Below are 25,140 nucleotides of genomic sequence, written 5' to 3'. Positions count from 1 at the left end.
TTTATTCAGTACCTCCTATGAAAAGTATTTTTCCATGTGTGTATGAAAGGCTTCTGCTGTGAGAGAGGAGGAGAGGGTAATGTCAATTTCCAGTCTAATAATCTAAAAGAATTCTCTGAAGCTTTATATGGGAAAGTAACATTATACATTTAGAGAAGCAATAACTGTAACCTTATCTTGACCATATATATGTTAGAAGAAAGAGCAAACCAGATTTCCATTGCTCTTACCTGTAACATTGTTAAAAGTGCCATCTAATTCCACTGAAGACATGCTTTCCATATTCTGACTTTCTGCCAGATCCACAGATTCTAAGAATCTAAAAATAAATGGCTAAATATTTTATAACCTAGAGAATTCTTTCATACGTATATAAACACATATATATATGACTATACATATACTTATATGAAACCTACTGTTTACCAATAGACAGGTATAATGTTCAGACATAAATTTTCCAGCAGAGACATAAAACTTAATTGAGCCAGAAGTTGCAGGAGTGCATATTAATGAAGCAGAGGAGACACACTTTTCCAAACCACTTCTGGAAGTTTAAACATGGAATAGTGCCAAAAGAAATCTGTATCACCGGAAACAGAATTCCTGATAAAGGAACGTGGACGTTGGTTACTTAGTCTTTCCTTATGTATATAATACAGTTCAGTAAAGCATTTCTATTATATGCTTCACTTTTAACATCTTTTAAGTCTCACCTTTTCCAAGTAACACATACGCGCATGCTTAAAAGGTGCTCAAATTTACCTGCTTAACCATAGCTTTTATCTTTAAAAGATTACATGCCACTATGAAACAGAATAAGTATGTTAATGTAGCCAGGCCTTATTATTACAGCACTCTAAAACCACCTTAATCCTTACTGTATTTCCAATTTGAAAAATTAGTCTTTATATCTCTATCCCCCAAAATACTTAGTCTTCACCTTATAGCGCTAAAGATATGTTCTGTTCCAGAGTTTCTGGTTCTTACATGCATTTACAATTCTAAACTGTACAGTTGTTATATTAGACTAGATTTTTCCAGAATAATCTAGAAAAAAAATTGCACAGAACTTACGTTTTTAGTTCCTTAACATCTGGGTTACTTTCTGGTAAGACTCCTATTCCTCGACCGTAACATGTGCCACCATGAAGATGAAATTCTATATGTGAGACATCTTCATTGTCAGCACTTGCTTGTTTTGCATGAATACTGTAAATTCTCAGAAAACTTCCAATCTTAAAGAAAAAAAAAAAAAGATTTGCTAACACAAAAATAGCTATTTACTTGGAAAATCCTAGGCCTCAGGAAGCTCCTTCCCTGTTTTCACTGTACCACAGAACAGCTGAAGTTGTCAGGGACCTCTGGAGACTGCCTAGTCCAACCCCTGTGCCCAAAGCACAGTTAATTAGAGCAGGTTTCTTATGGCTGTCTCCAGCTGCATTTAGAATATTTTCAAAGATGGAGAGTCCAAAACCTCTCTGGGTGACCTGCTTATTTTGGTTTATCAGACAACAGTACTGGCAGCAAAGGCTGATTCAGAACCAGCATAAGCCTTCTTACAAAATCTGATTCTCAAGCAGACTTAAAAACATAGATCAAACGAGGCAATATTTTTGTTTCCTGAGGGCACAATTTGTCTTCTATATTCACAACACAGCCCTCCATAGACTGACGCGCTGTGATTTGTCCATGTATGATTGCACTCAGCAGTTGACCTCATGTCCATCATAATGCATGGCATAGTATTTGTTTCTGTATACAGACAAATACATCTGTTTAACCCAGATTTCTTTCTAATATCTTGTTCTTACATTACACATAACATTTTTCCAGCACCAGGACAAAAGGCAACACATGTTATAAACTGAATGATTTTGGCACTGTTCCTAACTGTTAGATTTTCTCCTCAGGTAGATGGAGAATATGCTTCTTGTTTTGCCTAGAATTATTTTGTGTTCTCTGAAACTGTTTTGTCAAGTTACACAAATAGGCTAACTAATACAAGTACCTATTAAAAAAGAAGTTATGGAGTGCTGAACATCGAACACTTCTTTATAACTTTGCTTTTATTTCAAAATACCCTCCCATTATCCACCTCCCCCACAAAAAAAAAACCAAACCCAAACCAAGGTTCTAAATGTAGATAATCTGGAGACTTAGTTACATAGTTAATTCCCTTTGATATGTTTTGAAGGCCTTTGAATCAAAGTAAATAGCACCCGAATATTTTTTTAAGGTATAACCTAGGATCCAGCTGATAGCTGGCACGCTACACACATTCAATAACCTGGATTTACATTTGCTCTAAGTATCTTTTAAATAGCCATATATAAATGAAAAACTATTTTAAATTTAGTTCAATTAACGCTAATACTACAGCAGCCTGTCTGTTACGTCTTCAGCTTCAACTCCTGCTTTAGAGTAACTTTAACCAGTAGAAACCCAAAAAGTATTCCTATAAGACTGGATTGTCCAGGTCTAAGTACGACACGTATCCACGTATGTATATATGCATAAAAAAAGATAGAGTGGCATCTTGATTCTGAATTCTCTTCTGTATCAAGGAACAGACTATGACTATATAATGCTGGTATCAAACTGCTCTTTTAAACAGTAATAATACGTAATAAAGGTAGCATGTTTTCAAATCCAGGCGTGAGGGACATAAAAAGTGCACTTCAGCCTGCACCTATTTTTGCTTCTGGCATGGAGCTCTTACTAGAGTTTTAATTGATCTGCACTATTAGGGGGCTGCTCATTTTGTTCATTCAAAGTATATCAACAGGAGAGCACATGCATTTAGATGGAGTTAAGAGGCTTCTGGCAGCTATTTATGTCTTTTTCTTTCCAGATGCTAAATTTCACTTTATTACGTTGAATATCCAAAAATGCAAGGGACAGTCACATTATAAAACTAATCTAATGACTATGACAAATGCTTTTGCAGAAAGTTTTTTTAGGAGTTCTTAGCTAAGTTCTGCTTATCAAATAACCTTCTGTCAAGATGATAGTGCCAAACTACTATTTTTTTTTTTCAAGAGTAATTTGTTTATAAGCAGGAAAAAGTCTATTATAATAGAAGAATTTCTTCTTTTCAAAAACAATGTATGAAAAAAGTATTTACCATATGTACAAACATAAAACATTAAACATGGGAGAGGAGAGCCCAGAAGCCAAGGACACAAAGTACGGGTTTTGTCTTCTAAACTTGTGTGCTGAAATTCATGCAAAAGTCAAGTGAATTACATGTTTTAGTGCAGCACTCAACTTCCCAAGATTTGATCACGCTAAAAATCTATCTTCCTATATATGCATTTTATTAGATCCCTTTTATGAAAATGTCATTTTATTCTACGTATTCTAGATCACTTAGAACGATACTAAAGAGATGCACTGGCAAACACTGAAAAAGTGCGGAAGGTTATGAACGTCAGCACAGCCCACCACATCTGAGCGTGCAAGACGGGGTGCAATTTCCGTGAATTCCTTTGGGAGGCAGCATTGCTCACTGTTAGCAGCGGCGAGCAAATGGGGGGGTCACGGCTGAAAATGTTACTCTATTTCTGTTGATCACCGAATGCCTGCAGACCGAGTCTCTTGACTGAGAAGAAATTATAATCTACATTAGAGTAAACACCATGATTTACAGAGCCATCACTAAAATCTAGTACAAAACCAACTCCTTACTTGACTACAGCAGTTGTTTATGAGCTACCTACCTCATTTAAAGCAAGTTCATTTAAAATGAAATTAAAGCAGTAAGAACACATTTCTTGCAGTAATATAAAACATACTAATACCCTATTTGCATTCTAATTCAAATATGACTATTTTAAAAATACATATTAAGACTAAAAAGAATTAAAATGAAGAAGTCACATATGCAGTTTCCTGTAACTAGCTAATTAAAACAACTTTTACTGTACAAAATCTCATCATTATTTCAAAACATATAGTGTTGTGTTCACATTCAAGACACCGATGAATTTGGAACAGTCATTTACCACGGCAGTTAAATATTCACATTTGGCCAGAAAGACACTCATGACAAGAGGCTGTCTTTATCTACAGGAATCACTAACAAAATGATCTGTACTAATTTTTATGCCTATTTTATGGCTGATGATATTCAGTGAGATTTCTTTGTCATCATTTTATCCTATCAACAGTCTAATTTTACTGAGTAAACTGTGCACAACGTTTTGCAAATGAGAGGAAGCATATACACAGCACTTGGGTGTGGTCCTTTGCAATAAAAAATACCAACTTAAATCCATTAAAAGGTTTGGAGGACTTTGGGGTGAGATGGGGGGTGTTTTCGTTCGATTTTTGTTTCCCCTTTTAATGAGTACAAAGACAGAAGTGGGGAAAATACCACTGACAGGTCAAAGGAGTGCTACTCAGGCATGAAAATCATGAAGCTAGATATTACAGCCATGTAACTCGTTTAGGCTGCAGCTTGGAAATGTGACTCAGCCACTAGAAAAGCAAGCAAGACTTCTTAGTCCAAACTACTATCAAAAAAGAGATGACACTGTATACAGTGGGAGGAACAGCTGAAAATATTCGAATTCCTGAGTTGTACAGCAAGGTCTGAGCGAATCCTGAGAACCTCTGGAAAAACTGAAATAAGAAAGGCTGAAAAACAATGAACTACAACCTACGGGGAGCAACTGTGCTCCAGAGAGTTAGTTGCAGGTTGGGGTTCCTGGAGTAACGAGAAAGCCTTATGCACCCCAGGCAGTCAGAGGAAGAGTAAAATCTGGGAAAAAGCAGTGAATGCCATTGTCTTTGCTTAGTTGTAGCTGTTGCTTGTGTCTTTATGCCCCAGGAAATAACCTGCCTTAGAGATGAGATTTCTGAAAATTGTTTGTGTTCTGATAAGGCAGCAAATGCTGAAAAGCTATAGTCTTACCCAGCAGTGTAAATACAGGGGACAAAAAGTCTACTTACAATACCAACTGCAGCACACCTTCAATATTACTAAAGTTCTCTCCATTGAAAATTGTAAACATTATTTGACTGTCGCAGAAAATAGAATAAAATACTCATATCTTCAATGTTCTCTGGACAGACAATCCAACCAAGGAGCTTTTAACAAACGCTTGCAGGAATATCCCTGACACTGTGCTCCAAGATTCACTAAAAATTCACTGTAATACATTACCCACTTTCTCTAGACTGTAGTACTTACTCAGACCTTCCTTGTCTGAACATGCACGCACAGATACCATTTTAAAACAAGAACAAATATTTCAGGTTTGTTTTTTTTTTTTTTCTTCAATCTGCCCTTCTTCGTATCAAGGCTGCATAAAACAGATTGTTCCTACATAAACATCATTTCAGAGCTGCAACTGTCATTGCAAATGGTACGCGACAACACGGGAGAGAGTAACCTAACAATTCTGTAACAATTTACATTAAAAAAGGCAATTCTAAGCTACTGTCAAATGCAGAAGAGATGGCTGAAAAACAGTGCACTTCTATTGCTATTGTTTCTGAAACCATAAAGTGGCAAAACATCTAGTATAGTTTTGGTCCGCACTGTTCTCGAGTTCACACTTAGGAAGGTGCACATGCATACACTAAACACTCTCCAGTTTTACACTTCTACATAAATGATTTTTTAAAAAAATCTTTGCCTAACAAGACCTTAAACTAAATAAATATTATACAGATTAACACAGAGTATTTCTATAATACTTTCTTATGATTTAAAATTATTTCCATTAGTATTTAAAAAAACCCCTTTTATCAAATCTTCCATTTTAGGAAGAATCTGCCAAAATTTCATTATCTTTAGATTATTTTGTGAAATAAAATCAATTGCACGTATTGCAACCTGAACTTAATAAATCTTTCTTAAGTTTAATTGTTAGAATATCAGCACTTTTTCTTCAATAACTCCACTAAGACAATCCACTGAGAAGCGGTGTTCAAAAATGACCTAACTTAAAACTTCTACAGCTTGCATGAGTGAAACTACTGCAACTTTGGACACAGCCAGAAGGAGAAAAACAGCCCGTGTTGCTCAGTAGGTCAAACCAGGTTTCTTAACAGTTCCCTCTGGTATTAGAGCTTCTGCTTCACAGTGCAGCATCCAACAAAGGCACAGATGTTTTAGAGATAAGAAAGAAAGGGCTCAGAGGAAGGAAAAAAATGGAGAGAGCTGATGGAAGACATCCCACGTACCACATATTCAACAGGAATTCCTGAATATAAATGGGAGAGTAATAAAGGGAGTATCATCAGCTACTCAAGAAAATATGTTTTATCAATATTAAAATATTGTTTCCCTTAATTTTAAAAACATATTGCTTCACTGGAACATCAGCAGTTATTTAATTCAATAGATTACACTAGTTAGGTGGAGAAAAATTCTGGAAGAGAACCTGTAAGTAATGAAATACTTCTGCAAATTTTGTTATGAATTCTTCCACAAAGGCAAGTTATTTTGCTATCTGTCATTTACTTATGAACAGGCATTAATATATCAAATTGATTTCATGTCTGCTCATAGCCCCAACCTAACAAATGACTATCACTTATCTTTATTTTCTGGTAAAAACTTTCTTAAAAACGATGCTTGGGTATAGAGGGCAAGGCATAAAATGAAAGATGTATTCTTTGCTAATTTACTATATTCAGAAGCAAGATGGCAGTATTGCTGAAGATCAAATGTTTAATTATGTTGTTGTTTTCTCTATCTAAGCATAATCAACATTAGTGACCCACTAAATGAAGATTGCACTGTAAACTGCAGGAGTTTATAGAACAGAAAATCTTTTATTGACTTTAGAATTACGGGCCTTTAATGGGACTACAAGTTTAACCCCACCTTGTATTATTTAAAAAATAATTCTGAAGTATAGAATACATTGTCTGAGTGTATTATTTTCCCAGGATTCCAGTGCCTGGAAAGAACTGCTTAATTGGAAGAATTTTTTTCATGGCAATTTTAGGATAATGATGCTGTTTTACACATGCTGATGGAGTTTTGCATTCAAATAAAAGGTATAGGAAATACAGTGAAAGATAACGAGGAACATCTGAAACTAACAGCAGAACTGAATTAATACATTCTCTGAAGTTGAGTTCTAAGCAGAAAATAGGCTACAAAATGAGAATTAGAAATACGAAAATGTGCATTACCTTAAGTGATTTTGCCAGCTGTACATGGTTATCATAGACTAGAATGTCCACCGTTAGATTTCGCAGCTGATGAAGAACAACTTTTTCTCCTTCCAGGTCTCTTGCTTCCACAGGCACCTTCCATGTTGGGTAGGGACATTTTGTGCCATCCCATACCTGCAATGGAAATGAACTACTTCAATACGCTCAATACCTTAGATTGAGATTTTAAATAACTTTTTTTTTTTTAAACAAATTTGTTGTTTGATTAAAAATTGATAACAATAAGAAATCTTAATTGGAGTCTCAGTCTTAAAGTCCTTAAATTATCTAAGTTAGTTTTCATGGGATTTTTTAATTATTATTATTATTACCCATTATTAATATTATTATTATTACCCAGAGAGTATAAAATAACCTCTATAGAGAATATGATCAAGTGTTAAGACCTGTGATTTGTTAATATTAAAAAAAAAAAAATCAGCACCAGCAAAACGTCAACTGTTAAAATTCACCATATTCCAGCAGTTAAAATTCACCATATGCAGAACTGTCTATATTTAATATTTTAATCCTGCTATAGGTTTTTTTTTTAACTACTCCAGCTACAGTATGTGAAGACTGATATACTCCCTTAATTACTGATGGTCTTCTACATCAGTACACACTGTTAGTTATCTAGAACACATTAGAAAAACATCAGTATTTAACAAATAATGAGGATTCTAAATTTTTTTTGGCTAAAGGTAAGTTCTTGGTACACTTATGTATTGAAATATCAATAGAGATATTTTTAAGCTATCAAAGTAATTTTGAAAAAGTAAGATTACCAACAGATTTACCACTTCAGAACCAAAATCTTACTTGATTTACTACTTAAATAAAACAATAAAATTTCAGTGATACAGTGATAGCTGCTCACGATATATTCTGTAAACTACGGTTTCCTGAGTTCCTGAAGATACACTCTTCTCAAAAACAACAGAAATAATGGTCTGAAATACTGGCACAGAAAAAGAAAAATTTAGAGGCATTTGGACTGTAAGACTGAAATGCTGCATTTGATAGGATTTCAAGCATATAGGTTCAACAAAAGCTAGTTTTCTGTTATTTTGTGATGCCAAGGCATTTTGTCCCATGAGGTAGGCGCTGCAGAGGGGGAGAAAAAAAAAAATCACCAAAGCTTAATTTTTAAAGGGTTTCTACCCCTTATGGTTAACTGCTGTGGATCAAAGGACCCACAGGAAAAGATCCAAGAATCAGCAAAGCCATGTGTAAATACACTGAGAATAACTCATGGCTGAAATACTCATCCAAAATCAAGAGATAAAAGGGAAAACTGTTCACAGTGAACATGACCCATAACATCAAATTAATGTTCCCAAATGAGAGTGTATTCTGAAGGACCCAGATAATGAGATGGGACGTGCTGCCACAGATTAAAAAAAAAAAAAAGCCTATTACCTTCTGATCCTGTATCATGAAATACTTCAAACTACCTTTGAAAGAGAGGTTGAACTGATTGCTTGAATTATCAAACCTTTTCCAGAACTGAGCTTGAGGAACACCGATTTAGTGCATATATATTATGAATTTAGTCACTTTGACAAAATAAAGAACCTGAAGTTTGTTGAGTTTCCCATTATTTTTCAACTGGCTTTACTTGGGACACTGTAGTAGTTCTACACTTAGGAGATGGAACTGACAAACAGATTGAAATAACCTGAATGCTACCTGTCAGATACAAGGATGACTACTTAGCTTCAAAACGTCCTTCACCAGAGAAACTAACAGGGCTAGCATAAGGGTACCTTTTAGAGGAATTTGTAAGCCAGTAAGCTTTCTTTACAAGAAAAAAAAAATCCTTAGAAAAGGAGTTGGTTTTGTCTTTTACTGCACAAATATGAAAACAGATCAAGCTCGCTACCTCAGGAGCTTGCCAGCTTCACTTTACTCAAATTATGGATGAAAACCCAGAAGTCCTGGTTTCAAAAAAACAACTCTAGTCAAACAGCCAACACTGATTAAATTAATTCTGGATAAGAAACAGCAAATGGTTCCATTACTAGTCATGAACGACTGGAAATAAGGAATAATTAGTGACAATCTTTGATTACCACGGTCAGCAAAACACTGAAATGCGAAAGACACAATGAAACCTGTTTCTCTTCAGCAGACTGTGCTAATTGTATGACATAGCTTAATAGAAAAATTAACTGACAGACAGAAGGCAATAAAAGAATAATAGGAAAACTCTCATGAAAGGCATAAATAACAGAATAATTTATAGTATACTGTGAGTTTTTTAGTCTCCAACACTTTGAATAACAAAATTCTCAGAAAAAGGTAAGCACTAACAAGTTAGCGATATTGTCTTTATGCCATGTGAGCCTCAGGCGCTGTGCATATCCCAATTAATTTATCAAGTGTAATATTAAAAGTTGTGCTATGGGTGATGCACAAAATCACTGAAATTCATTTTAGCTGTCTTTGAAGCAATCCTCACTAGCTACATGAGCTCAATGCTTAAAATAATAATTATATTTTATACTATAATCAACCACTAATATAACTGATATACTTGGAATGACATGATAATTTTAAATCATCATTATAAAATTTATAACCACAATAATATAATAATAATATTTAATGATCACTCCATTTGAGCTAGTATTGAATGTTGGGGGTTTGTTTGTTTGTTTGTTTAGCGAATAAACAAAATAATCAGAGAGATCTCTACAATTTTTTAAAAAGGCTTCTCTTCTATCATGACCAACATTTGATGAGAAAGGGATTTTGCCCTGCTTGAAAATTGGAGGAAATTAGCAACAACATACCAATGTTAATTTACCATTTTTAAGCTTCTCTGATGTATTTTAATACAGATTTAAGTATTTAATATTTTATACTACTAAAAAAATACTGTCAAAGGAATTACATACCAGAAAAATTGATCCACTGTTATTCGATTTCAAACTTTTACCTTCCCAAATCTATGCTAAGTTTCCTCCCTCCAAGTCATTATCTTCACTATACAAAACTGACAAAATCAACTTCAGATCTTAAAACACAGAAAAGCGTGTAAAGAAATATAAGAAAGCACTTGTCTCTGTCCTTGTAAAGGGTCCTTCAATGCTGAACATATACTTCTTAATGAACAGTCTTCTTACAGTCCACAAAGTTCTGAAATTTTTCTGGGTCTCATTTGACATCTATTTCGCAAGGGATAATTAAATGAAAGTATTTGTAACAGCTGCAAAGCATATTATAGGACGACACTTCAGGTTTGTTTCTGTGTAGTGCATGTATTGTTCTGCACCAGAAAAATCTTTGCTGCTTTAATGAAGTAATAATGCAGTGTGTTGTTTCTAAATGTTGTTACAATACAGCTTAATACAGTAAGACCAATTTTAGGAAGTCATAAAATAAAAAATAACAGTCTGTTTATCACTCACATTTTAACCACCAACTTAGAAAAAGAAATACAGAGGAGTTTCAGAATAGCATGATTCAAACATCTGGAGCTAAAAAAGTATAATTATGCAGACCTCCATTTTATTTAGCTGATGTTAAGGATCACCTTTGGAAAGTACTCTCCTGTCACATGGCACTTTGCATTTTGTACTTTTAGTAAGCCCTGATCCCAAAAGCGCTTATGTATCACTATATAACTAAAAGAAGCTACTTAAAATCCATCAAGACAGATAACATAATCCATTCATTCATTTTCCAAATAGTGCTACTTACTGCATTAATTATAACCAGCAGATGTAGAAAAATTAGCAATAATTGCTTCTAACTAGAAAACAAGGTCAAAATTTAAAACTACAAGATTTCTTAAAGTTGAGAAATATTGTCAGTATTTAACTACAAATGTTTGTGAAAAGATGATCCATACCAATGCCATCTTACAAAAGCTCTCTGAACTTTAAAGAGAACTGGGATTTCTGTTTTGTTTTCATCGAAATAAAATGGTCAAGGATCATAAACTTGCTTAACCTCAAAATATGTATTACATTATAACATTACATTATTACACATGTATAACATTATTTAAATCGATGAATATGCCGGTTTTATTGAAAACTGAATCACAATGTCTTAATAAATAAATAAATAAAATTATTTTAAAAAAAATAAATCTACCTTTAGAAGAAAAGAAGATCCATCCACTTTTGCTTTTCCCACCAGCTGGCAAGTGAGGTCAAAGTACAGCATTGGCTGAACACCAGACAATTTTGCTCCTGGTCCAGAGATGGAAAGATTACTGGCTGCCCAAACACGTAATTCTTCTATTGTTTTCTGTTCTTCATCCATGAAAGTGTACACTTTGCTAGAGGTTCGAGGAACTACTGGCGCTCCTACAGTTCCATCAAATGTCAAGGATGCAAATCCCGCACTGGTAATTCCTTGCATCTGTCCATTGTATTCCCTGACCTGTAACAAAATATGAAGAAAAAAAATAAATGGTTGCACTGCATCGAAATATACATACATTTCTGTTTTATCATGCCCATGAAGAATAAACCATTGATTATTTTTGTTCCTAGTGCTATTAGAATGGAGTCAAAACAAAAACAAAATTAGGAAATTAACATTAACAAGGAAACAAAGTGAATAAGCAAAAAAGAATCTAACACAAACATTTTTTAAAGAGGCAGACTAATACCTACCTGTAAATATACGTCATTGGTGCAAAGTATTTTATTCACAAATCTCAAAATGTTTGTGTGGGGAACACATCAGGATTGCTTTTATAAATGGGGAAACTGAGGCACAAGAGAAAGTCATTTTTAGGGGTCACAGAGCAGAGCGATGGTGGAGCAAAGGTATTACAGACTCCTGTTTCCTGCCTCTTGCAATAGCCCCATTTCCTGATACTAAGAAACTGAAAAAGAAAACATCAGTTCTAGGAGCTATTTTTTTTTTTTTCTATAAAGTAAACAGTGACCAGCTTTCACCCCTTGAACTATGAACACAGCTTTCACAATTACTCTTATGTCTACTGCCCTGCAAATGGCAGGTTCCCTGTATCCTGCTGATTTAGCTATGTATGTGCTACCATATAAAACACAGTGTTCAATGTCTGAAGCATTCCTTCAAGGATCTAGTCTGGTCTTATTGTTCCCTGCACCTTTTTATATATATCAAAGCACTGCATGACTCATTATCCAGAAATCTCAAACTGCCTGTTTTGATCCATCCATTTTTAATTAAAATATGCCTACCAAAAAAGCAACAAGACTTCTGAATACAGCATTTGGAGACAATATAGTTTAGGATTCCCAGTGCTCAATTTTCAAATGGTTGAAAATCCTACTGATTTAAAATTGCAGAATCTGAAAGACGTGACAGAAGTCCTAAATAGCAACATTTTTTACCCGAACACCGCCAGTGATTTAGGCCTAAATTTTATAACAACACTGAAATTTGAAAAGCACACCAATCAAGTATTCCTTGGAAATTCATAAACAAAGCAGTTTAATCTTGGTGACAGAAACTCCTTTAATCCCTGCTACTTTGACATAAAGTATAAATGCATTAAGGATCATCTCTAGGATAAACTTTCCTTTACTTAAGCATTCTCCAGAACATCAATTCATGATGTAGTTTTTCTTCACTGTAACACTGAAAACCTTTAGTCTTTTAACCTTTAGGTTTAGATCTTAATAACATAAGAGAGGCCAATGAATCATAGAATCATAGAATGGTTTGGGTTGGAAGGGACCTTAAAGATCATCTAGTTCCAATCCCCCTGCCATGGGCAGGGACACCTCCCACTAGATCAGGTTGCTCAAAGCCTCATCCAAACCCGGTCTTGAACAATTCCAGGGATGGGGCATCCACAGCCTCCCTGGGCAACCTGTTCCAGTGCCTCACCACCCTCACAGTAAAGAATTTCTTCCTAGCATCCAATCTAAATCTACCCCCCTTCAGTTTGAAACCATTACCCCTTGTCCTATCATTACACTCCCTGATAAAGAGTCCCTCCCCATGCTTCCTGTAAGTCCCCTTTAGGTACTGGAAGGCTGCTATAAGGTCTCCCCGGAGCCTTCTCTTCTCCAGGTTGAAGAGCCCCAATAATAAATAATAATAAATATTATAAATAAATAAATCAGGAGAATACATAGTTTCATAATCAACTCGTGCCCATTACCCATGATATGGAAAAAAAAGTTCCACTATAACACTAAGACATTATCCAATACACAGATTTACTTTAGTTGCTGCCACCGGCATCATATTCCATACCTTCTCAAAATAGATAACATCCAGAGGGGAGGAAAAGTCTCTTTCATCACTTTGCTCATTCATCCGCTATCAAAAGATATTTCAAGCATGTTTTTAAGTATCTTGTCTGACATGTCAAATGTTCCTCAAAGTGTTCTGATTTCCAATTTACCTACTTACTTCTTCACTAATTCTTTTAAATCATCATCAAAATACCTTGACTTCTTTCTTGCTAAAAATTCTGTCCTAGACCTCTAGCCTATTTATGAAGGCTCTAAATCTTCCAGGAAAGCAGTTCAAGAAACTACTTTGTGTCCCTGGGTTTCCACTAATATTTCACCATGGACTATTTTCTCCATTTCCCAAATCCTTTACGTCATGTTTTGAGCACTTATGAGGCTGTGCTTGAGCATACTGTATTTCTGACATCTCCTAGTACCCTCATTTAGTGGATTTAAAGTCATCCTTAATGTAGGGAAAGGCAGATATAAAATAACAAAAGCAACAAAATACATGAGAAGGTAAACCTCAAGTATCATGAAAAGAAAATTACCAATGGATGATCTTGAAGCAAAATCAAACGTCCTTAGGCATAGGTATGTGGAGAAGCCACTGAGTGGTCTCATAGGTAAACAGCATTCAACAACATTATTTAGCAAACAGCAGAACAAACAGGAAAAGTAAATGTAGAATGTGTTACAGAACAAAATATTTCATAGCTGGAAAATTATTTATGTCAGACCAACAGAACAAATGACGGCCAACAGAAATTCTCTGGGCTTGTCCTTTAAAAACAAATCATTGCTAAAGTGATAAGGAATCACTGGAGCGTAAAATGAACAAAATCCATGGGCAAATGTCATTTCGTTATGGCTCTCTAAGTAGATCTCAGACCAAGTTAAACAGTGATACTGTGAACTAATTATATTTTCTTCACACAAATGATTTTGAAATTGGATTACATTTAGGGAAAAGAGCTAATCTGAGATTTTTGTATACATGACAGTTCCCCCTCAGTAGATTTTTGTGTCATTTCTAGGGGCCTTTTGGAATTTTAAAAAGAATCGGTGGGGGGAAAGGATGGGTAAGCAGGGCAGATGGCTACCATTTAAAAAATTCCCTGAGAATTTTAAATAAATTCAATAAATAATGGTAGCTAAACAAAAACAGAGCAGAAAGCATGTATTTGTCTTGTTCTAAGCAAGCAAGTAAATTCCTGCAGGAGTCTTTGGCATAGTTTTTATAAACTAAAGAACAAAAGAAATGTCACCTCAACAGACTGCATGGACAATAAACTCTAGTGATTTCTATGGGGTACAACTCTATCCTGAATACGCTCAGTGAGAAGAAGCTGATCTTGAAATATTTATAAATAGATTTACAGTAACCTAAACCACCTGAATTCATTATTAATTTTTTTTTTAACAGAAGCTGGTGTTACCCGCTTCACGCAATGGAAGAGAAAAGTGCGATAGTAAGTAGGGTATGCTGGAATAATAGCATCTCCAAGGTAGTTTTCCATCAAAACTGACTGCTAAATTGCAGAAGCAAAGGACTATTACAAAACCACTGCAGTCACAGATCGTCTTAGCGTACCAAAAAAATGCCTTGTAAACCAATATATGCTAAGGTAATGTACGTGCTCTCATACTAAGAATGAAGATTTCCTAAAAAAAAATTAGCTATTGATTTGTGGAAATAGCAGGATTCAAGATAATATTTTGAAACAGGAGTACATTAAGCTTAAAACCTGATTATTACTTATACATATAAAGTTATTTCAAGACATCAAGTTGTGTTGTGGTTTGGTGATTTTTTTTATTTGAATTATTGCACCATGTAAAAAGCACTGTCCAAACTTCTATTCCAATTTGAGTATACGTTCAGCTCAAGACATCATTGTAAGGTATCTTTTACCAAACCAGAAGTCAAAAACTTATGATCTCTGTGATTCATGGTTGGCAACAAAATAGTAGAAGATCAATGTTCACATGCTGCTACCCAGTCTTCCCTTAACTGCAGAAATGTAGTATATGTGAGATCCTAGTGAAGAGTTCAAAATTGTCTACAGGCAATGTATCTGTGAGAATTGTAGTTACTGTGGTGAACAATGTATTCCCCTCAATTAAACACATGCATACAACCACATGCCACTCTGTGTGACCCAAACAGGGTTCAGTTGACATAGAAGCAAGATACCTTATGCAAATAAGCAGTGACCAAAAAATCTCCTCCTTCTCAAACAGAGAATCTGATCTGAATATTATGAAGGTAGAGACAGAGTTACAGATGACTGCACTGAAAAGGGATACTGTCCAAGTACTAGAAGGGTATGGCCCAGTCACAGAACTACAGCAATTTTGGTTGGCAGGGACCTCAGGATATCATGAAGTCCCACCTCATCGTCAGGTCAGGGCCGTTGTTAGCACTGTGTCACACCAGGCTTTGGCTGGTTGAGCCTTGAAAAATTCCAGGCATATGATTCCAGAACCTCCCCAGGCAAACTCTTTAAATAATGCACTTCTTTTAGTCAACTACTATCCTTGGAAACACTCCCTTTGCCATACTAAGACCTACTATTGCTAGATCCATAAAGTTCCCCAGCACAGATTACTATATATTTTGAATGTACTGAATGTTTAAAAAGATCTGTAGGAATTTGGGAAAAATGCCTACACATGGATTATATTTCAAGTGAAACTCCACCAAAAGCCAAGACAGAAACTTGGGATATGTGCAAAAAAAGGAACAAAATATACTAACCACAAACTCTTCTGATTTGTTCTTATACATGATGGCTATGAAAAAGGATTTCTTTCTAGAAAATGGATAAAAAAATTTACCTTATGCTAGGGGATGGGGGTTCCAAGTCACAAAGGGATGCTCTTCAATTCTCCCCATTCACTCAGCATCACAAAGTTTTAGAGACAGATGACTGCCCTTTAACTTCAAAAATGGTCTAGAATAGCTGGAGCAGAGACTTGATGGAAAAACACAAACGAATAAAATATAGGTTTTCCATTGTGTCAAGACAAAAAATTAGTTCACTTAGGTATCCAGCTTATTTCCTTGGGTTCTTTCTTTTCTATTTTTGACTGCACAGCTACCCAACACAGAATAGAATGGCATCTAAGAGCCACTGGTCCAAGACAGCGTGGGTTTCAGACCTGTCTGAACTGAACCACAGAGCTTTTAAAACATGGAAACACCCCAGCAACTGGAGCCTATGTACGAAGAAGTCAAGGCATGAAAGTGAGAGAGGAGAATAATGTCAAGATTACTGTGACAAAAAGCTAGAGAATTAATGCTTTGTAATTGCTACAGAGATTGAGTTATGCTGAGGAAGTCATATAAGTAAGGTCTAGAATGAGACGTTGTTCCTTTGGTCTTCATCCTCCAAGTATTCCACGTGAGTGACACAGCTCTATAATGCTATGTATTCTGGAAAAAGACCCTCCAAAACACATCCTAGACCGTGATTGTATCAGACAACTAGAGTATGCTGAACAAAATGAACACCTAAATAAGAACATGCTTCGTTTTTCTCCAATTCCCAAACGTTAAAATGTAAATCAAATACCAATTCATTTCACTGGGAGGGAGGAAATAAATTCTTGTTTGTGAATCACTCAGAGGTAGTAAGGAATACTAGAAAAAAAATAATGAGGAAATTAACAGTTCTGTTGTCATGGCAAAGTTTGAGTAATACAAGAAAGGCAGAGCATACGCCAAAACTCCCAAGTCAAGTGAGGATAAGATACTGCAGATTTAGTAAGTACCAGCGGGTTGCGTCTTCCCTCTCTTTAATGGCTTTAATATTAGGCATTAGTCTAAGATATTAAGAACATCCACAGTTGTGGTTTGGCCTCAGATGGCAACAAAGAACCACGTGCCGCTCTCTTGAGTTTTCCCTATATGGGAAAGAATCAGAAGAAAAAGGCAAAACTCATGGGTTGAGACAAAGGCAATTTAACAGAACAGCAGAAGGAACAAGAAAACAACAACAATAACACGGACAGAGGAATATACAAATATAATTACGGAACCAGAACCGCTGCTCACCAACCAGACCAGGATGCCCCAGCCCGCTCTAAGCAGCGACTTCCTGCCCCCCTCCCCCGGCAGCCCAGAGTGGGCAGGCTCAGACACCAGATGGAATACCTCTGTCCCTGCCAGAGCCTGGGGAGAATTAACCCTATCCCTGACGGAACCAGGACAACAGTGAACCATAAAAAAAAGTTCCAAGAAAACTCCCCTTGAGACAACTGCTTCTTGGCCATAAAGACAGAGGGAGCCCAGAAAATTACATCACAGGCCTAACTTTTATGTTGGGGGGTGGGGGGATTTCCTACACAGTCTTCTCTGCAGAGCACTGACTGTGCTTGAAGGCCCAAATACAGTGCTGCAATCCACTAAGTACTATAATTTATGAGAAAACATCATAAGAAGTCATAAAAATGCACTTCAAGAAATATTAACAGACATGTAATTAAGACTGGATAATCTTTCAATTCAGTTACTAAGACACTTAAAATTTTCATTCTCTGCAACACATACTGAGCAAATAAAATGATTCTCTACCCAGAGTAATCCCAACAGAATCCTCTCCATTAAGTTCTTATTAGCTCTGAATCACCAGACCTTTCCAACACCTATGTTACTGTTACCAAAGACAGGCCTCTGCTTTTTTTTCTAAAATAGTTGTTTCTTACTAACCTTCTTACTGTGTAAAAATAGTTTGTCACTGAGCTGATGTTACAGATAGTGATAATGAGGAGACAACCAGAAGTAGTTAATCACTTCAAGGTTCTTCTACACGTGAAATATGTACCCCTATACCAATTGGGATAGAGTTATGGCTACTTCAAAGACCATCCTTCTTATCTTCAAGAAGTTGGCAAACTTACAGCAAACTTTTACTGTCCTGAGATGACTCAATACCTTAAAAGGATAATGTGATGAAGGGTCTCCTTACCCAAACGACCACCAAGACACTCACGCTTGCGCAGAAGTGTTTTTCCGACGCAGCAAAATTTGATACGCATGTGCAAAAAGGCTATTTGGTCATCCTAATGGATATGTAAGCCTAGGTGGAGTTATGTATTAGGTAGGTGGAACTATGAGAATATTTTGTGTATAAATAATGGGTGAATATCCCCAGTAAAGTGTGCTAGATTTGTGGGTTTTCCCCCTAGCAACCGACGTCAAATAAAGCAATATCTCCTCTCTAAACTACTTTTGGTTTTGAGGGCTTTTATTTCAAGTAACATTACTAGGAGGAGAAGTTACTTATTAGCAGCCGAGAGCATATCAGGGAGCAGTCATTTTTAAAATGTGTTTGCTATCAATGTCAACTTCTTGGAAGTCTCTCAAAAACATATCTGGGACATGGAAATGTGAACACACGCTGTAAGGACTACGTATATCTGTCTTCATTGGTAAGCAGAGCTCTACAGACTACGGTCTCTGCTACCCTCTACTGCTTTCTATGAAGCAAGCTAAGAGAAGGTGATAAGGCCTGAAGACAAAAGGAGGAGAGTGAAGGAAGAACTGCAGACAGTGCAATTAGAACTCTAATTAGTTGATTTCTTTTTTGAATTGAAAACTATGTTGCACAGCAATCACACATACTACACTGGTTGTAGGTTGTAGGTCACACCTCTCCCACTTCACTCCCAGCAGCTGGCACCAGGCTTCTCTGTCAGATTTTTACCTGCTCAGATCAGGTAAGAAAATATCCAAAGTAACTCCTTGTTAGTCTGGCGCAGTCAAAACATCGCCATGCAGAAAAAGACAACTAAGTGACTCCAAATCTTTCCAAGTTAGAAAGCAATTAAACAAGCTGTCAGCTTGTACATCTGAGGAGATATGGATTAGGGCTGGAAAACACTTAAAACAGCTCAGCTGTGATTGAAAAAAAAACAGTGTAAGTGGGGGTGTCTGGTTTAGGCTGAGCTGGCCACTGAACGAACAACAGATGCTCTCTTTAACCTCTCTCTCCCTGCCTAGAAGACAAGGAAGAGAGAATAAGGGAGAGACACTTATGGGTTGGAAAAAAAACTAAAACCACTCTAATGAAATATTAATAATGAAAGATAATACTATCTATAACTAATTAAATATATACAATATATACAAAACCAGTATCAAGCTCCCAGAATGATGATCACATCGCTGGCAGGCACTGGGAAAGTCCCAGACTGGACTCAGTGATGGATGGGAGCTGGATACCAGAATGCGTGATCAGGATCAAAGGCAGATAGAGTCCCCCTCAGATGCTGGCCATTGAAGAAGAAGAGTTAACCCCTTTGATCCCTCATCTTTATACTGAACCTGAGGCAGATGGGATGGAATACCCTGTTGGTCAGTTTTGGGTCACCTGTCCTGTCCGCTCCTCCCCACAGGTGGGACCCCTTTACACTCTTCTGCTTCCGACCTTACAACTTGGTACATAACAAAGTCAGCTGACCTTGGCTGTTATAGCAATAAGTATAAGCCAGAGCCTCTCCACATACCGTTCCTTGGTATTAACTATAACCATCAGACCTTATCACTCTGGAAGCAGACACTGTCTGAAAAATATGCCATTAATTTCAGAGACTGCCGTTATTTAGAAGAGACTTAACTGAAAAGTAAAATTACTGAAAACAAAATTGGTCCTGTTCTCTCTCAAATCAGGACAGGGGATGGAATTAACAGACCCTATCTTTAAATACTGAAACATCATCTTGGAGAATTACGAAGTACTAGTTGATAAGGATTTTAGAATGATCTCCTCAAAAATTTGAGAATGGTGAGGTTCCTTACATGTACTGTATCAGTAGGTTTATATTAAAGGTAAATAACGCAGCTAAGACACTATTAGATTTGCATAAAAGAGGGTGCATGCATAACTTCTCTGAAAGTGGTCTTGTTTTGTTTTTTAACCTGTACTTCCCATGTCTCAAAAAAATCCACTATTAACCTACCACAGACATACAACTTTTCAGTTCTTTTCTTTTAATCAAGCTCCTTTGTACCTTCTCTTTTTTCACACATATATTATGTAATATGTATTTTGATTTCAGAAGCAGTAAACATGTTTCTACCTCCACTGAATTTCAGAAATTAGTATATCTGTGTAACACTCACCCATACTGAATTCAGAGAGAACTTAAAATATAGGATAAGACTTTCCCATTCGAAGTCAAATCGATGAACATCCAAGACTAACAACACATCTCAGGTACTGATTAGCAACACAAGCTTCAAAATCTAAATACTACTAATTCTAATTATACATAAAGATGACCTTAAGGAAGCTTTATATTAATTCAGAATAGGCTAGCTAATTTCTGTCTCAGTTGTAAGTATTTATAATGTATATATAATATACATGAATAACAAATTGTTTCTGAATCTCAGTGACACAAATCTCAATTACTGTATAAATCTTACCACTTTTTGCATTTATTGTCATGTTGGGTTATTTTTCTTTGTTCTCCTGCTACAGCATATCAAACCATACATGCTTAGTACTACTGACCTTTGTCTCTTTCATCATTCTTTTGTACAATCCTAAGTTTCCTAGATTTCTCAAGAATGTTCTAATATGCAAACTGTTTTTTTTTTAACTGGCCTCTTTCAGGACATTTACTCATTTTTGCTACAATTATCTTAAGCAAAATTAAATTATATAATTATATATGATTATCTTGCAAATTAATATGTAACATGGTAAAAACAAACCTTTGGTACTATTCTGCACCTCTTTAAGTACAGTCTAGCATTACAGGACTTCTGTTCAGTCTCAGTAGTGTGGTTCCTCTTCCCTATAGAGTTGCAGCAGGCATAAGAAAAACACCCAGCCGAAGCAGTACCAAAGCTATAAATACTGAGTCCTTCATGGCCTTTGATACAGATAAATACAGGGTAAGCCAGGATAAACATCAAAGAAGCAGCTAGAGCATGTTGCACACTAACAACCCCAGATAGATTACATTTGAGTAACTCTCCAGCAGATCTAAACTGCTCCACAACAGAAGCTCTGAAGTAATCCCTCAATTCTATTAATTTGAAGAGGAATAAATTGTGCACACTTACGTCAGTTAAATTCTGTTCACCTAGAAGTATTACCACATGATTTTTGCCAACTAGTTTAACAAATATTCAAAAAAAAGAATGATGTTCTGAAGTTGTCACAACAACATCTAACACATTTTAAAGAGAGGTATCAGCTCAGTGCTCTGATGTTTAAAAAATTTGATAGTTTATTTCCAGTTTTGGTCCATAGCACAACCACAGTTGTTTTATCACTCAGTTGCTTTATCCAATGTCTCCAAGTGTTAATTTCAGCACATGAAGAATTAAATGATTCCTACAATCCTCTCACTGCAAAAAAGCAAGCACGTAACCCTGCCACATTCTAGTACATACCTTTATTCTATGAAATCGAACAATATCTCCAACTTTGTAAATTTTTGGTAGGGAATCTAGATTTCCATTAAAAAGAGTGCACGTTAACTTGACATTTGATGGGTCCACAAGTGTTACAACTGAGCAATAATCTGTAAAATATAAAAGTGTTTGAATGAGTAATAGGCATTATGGAGTTATTAATATACAGATATTGAACTTGAGATGAACAACCATATGGCCAATTTTTTTCTGCCATTATCTAACTCTTCCAAAGTCAATTTAGCTACAGTAGCATAACAACTGAAGTGTGTCCCATCTTGCTGATAATTAGCTCAAATAACTGAAAATGAAAGGGGTGACCAAACAGAGGTCTGTGAGCCAGGAACACACAAACCTTTTTCTTCTGTCTGCAGCAGGTATGCTATATTTTCAGGTTTCAGTTACTTCCTCTATAAAATGAGAAGGATACGTACAATCTTGTACAACCCTTTTCAAAGATTTATTTTTGCACTGTCTTCTGCAGAGGTAATGAGTTCTACAAGATCTAAAAGCAAATTAAAGCATAAGTTACTTATTTTTCACTTCAACAAAATACGCAGGATCTATACTGCAAGGATAGAGTCACACAGTAGTAGTCATGAAGTATAGCAGGAATCTGAAATGTGCCCTTTTCAAGTTAAACTTCAGTAATAGAATTTCACTTCTATTAATGATCTAAAAAGTAAATTCAAAACAAGACAGATATATGACAGAGAAAACCAGCCTGGATTAGGCCAGTATTTGCAGATGCCATAAATGAAACCTGTAGTTTCCATTTCAGCTTACAGAAGCATGTGTGCTCAGATATTTTACAAACATAAAATTGAGTGAGACTACACTTGCTCTTTCATAGCATGGTAGCTGGTTAAGCTGCCTGAGAACTTTTCAAACACCCAATATCAATTTGGCTGTATGTTTAGAACCTTAAACATCCACATGTCTTGTCCTAGTTGCTTTTAATCAAGAAGACACAGTGCTTTTGTCTTGGATACTTATTATGATAGCGTTTACTGAAACTTACAGTTCAGGGCTGAATTACAATGACAAATACAATTACAAGCTGATGACAACCTTAATACATTTATGTACACAAAACTTTGGCTTTTAGAAATAGGGATTGTAGTCCGTTGGTAAGCCCACACCACAGCAGGTACGGTCATGAAGGGACTGGGGCTCATGGATAACCCATGCCAGAGCAGGTACTCCCCCAAAGGGGCTGCAGCCCATGGAGGAACCCACACTGGAGCAGAGGACACCACTAAGAAGGAACATACAGAGTAAAAAAAGAGTAAGCAACACATACCAGCAGAAAGAAACTGCTACGTACTGACCCCAAACTCCTGTGCCACCATCTGCTCCCCTGAGAGACACAGTGACCTGCAGCAGTAATGAAGGGAGTGGAGACTAGAAAGGGGGAAAGGAGAGGTGTCTGGAGTGAAGCTCAGCCTGGGAAAAGGTGGGGGAAAGGTGTCTTCCCTACGCATTTAAATGTTTCTCTTCTTTGTTTCTTAATATCTGAATCAGTTATTAAATGTTTATGTTAGCTGGCAATTAATTAAATTCCCCAAGTCAAATCTGTTTTGCTTGTGACAGATATTTTTTTAACTCCCAAAAATAAACCACCAAACAAAAAATCCAAACAAACAAAAAACCCCAACTTCCCTTAGCTATAAGTCTACAAGTTAGAGATAATGGCACTAAACCAGAGTTTACATACCTGGAAACTGAACAAACATGTTATAATGCTAAAACAAAGTGCATAAAATCTGCATCTTGCATTTTTACAAAAAGACAGACACATAAATAAATAATTCCTAGACAGCTTTGAAAAAAACAATACTACCAGTCTAGTAGAACCATCAGATTTGCATTATATAAAAACTGTAAGAAGGCAGTCTAAAGAAGAAAATTATCATATGTAAACTCAGTGAAGAGACTCCCCAAACATGAAGACAGATAGATTAGACTGGATTAAAATACATGCTTGTATGTGCACTGCCTGTGCTTTTAAAAGAAATATTTTGCTGTTTCCAGCAAATATACCCTTAAATCTTACTATGATTTAAACTTAAAAGTTTAAATTATCTCATGACTTGAGCGACTGAAGTATTGAAAGAACAAATCCAATGAAGGCTTACTAAGAAAAAAAAACCTTGTTTTCCTACAGATACAAAAATCTGTAGTATTTCCATAAAACAGATACTCTTCTTCCTCACCAAGATTTTTCCACAAACTCAGTAATGATAAATTTTTAACTATTGCGCTCAAAAGTTGCTAAGCAGTATTCTTTTGTACACTCCCACCAAAGGCACAAGGCCAAGTGTCATGTATCACCTAATCTGACATTCTCTGCCAGGATAAACAGACATGAATAAAGTATAGCCAAGGGCTGACACAAAATTGCAAGTATTTACTACTGTATTTCTGTGGGTATGAATTCTAGAGGTTAACTTAACAGGTCTGCTGCAAAGCGATATGAGCAAAATGAGCAATTAATAAGAAAAAACCATATGGTTCATAGATTTACAATTCTTTGAGAATACAGAATAACACATTACAGTGCATTGATGTAATCCAACATAGGAACTGAGAGTGAAATAACAAAAGCATTCCAGATTAAAACTGTTTGATGCTGTGATGCTATAACCTAGTTAGCTTCATACGTATGCAGCTGCCTATTTAAGGGGGAAAAAGTTAACACACTCCCTCTATTTTCTGTGCAATTAGCATGCTCAAAAGACTAATAATCATCCTGCTTGAAGTGGTATAAAATATTATACTTGCTTTATATTGACAGAAAACACCTTATACATAATATAGGTTCTTTGTCTCTATAGTTTTAGAGTTCTATTCTTAAGTATGACCTCAAAACATCACTTCTACAATAAACCTAATTAAAATTAAGCTCTTCAAGAACAAAGCATAAAGACTGATTTTTTATTTTAAAAGAAATTTTCATCCAGCAAGTCCTTTTTGAAGGTTAAAAATAAAGTCACCTGTCTTTCGTTCTCCAGCTGGAATGCGAAAGTTGCTTTCTGCTTTCCATAGCAGGATTATAGTTTAGTGATTGAATTCACTTTTCTGCACAAATAATGAGAGTCAGACTCTAAAGAGAATTGCTGAATTTAAATAATGTCCCAGTGTTACAGGAAACTATATAATAAATGTCATTGCTCAAACGTCTGATTTTTCACAATATACTTTTCAGTGAAGCAAAATCCCTCAGTTACCAAGCTACCAAAAAACCCCAAAAAACCCAAACAAACCCAGAAAACCAAAAAAAGGAAGTTAAGGAAGTTCACATATTGGTGTCAATTTTCCTTTACTAGATAAATT

General features: G+C 35.9%; 1 protein-coding gene across 4 annotated transcripts in view; it reads right to left on the bottom strand.

Annotated features, from left to right (window-relative positions):
* The window catches only part of POT1 (protection of telomeres 1), a 96,380-nt gene that overhangs the window by 38,279 nt on the left and 32,961 nt on the right, over positions 1-25,140 (bottom strand). For all 4 annotated transcript variants that reach the window (XR_012588083.1, XM_074593411.1, XM_074593401.1 and 1 more), the window contains 5 exons: positions 21,784-21,914; positions 11,284-11,574; positions 7,156-7,311; positions 1,078-1,238; positions 231-319 (listed from right to left, as the gene is read on the bottom strand). Coding sequence is in view for 3 of the 4 variants with exons in the window: in XM_074593411.1 (XP_074449512.1) it covers positions 231-319; positions 1,078-1,238; positions 7,156-7,311; positions 11,284-11,574; positions 21,784-21,914 (828 nt within the window). In the remaining variant the exon portion in view is untranslated. The remainder of the gene's footprint in view (positions 1-230; positions 320-1,077; positions 1,239-7,155; positions 7,312-11,283; positions 11,575-21,783; positions 21,915-25,140) is intronic.

The sequence above is a fragment of the Larus michahellis genome, chromosome 1, assembly GCF_964199755.1.
Source record: "Larus michahellis chromosome 1, bLarMic1.1, whole genome shotgun sequence".
NCBI classification, from domain to species: domain Eukaryota; kingdom Metazoa; phylum Chordata; class Aves; order Charadriiformes; family Laridae; genus Larus; species Larus michahellis.
This window is presented reverse-complemented; position numbering and strand designations above follow the sequence as displayed.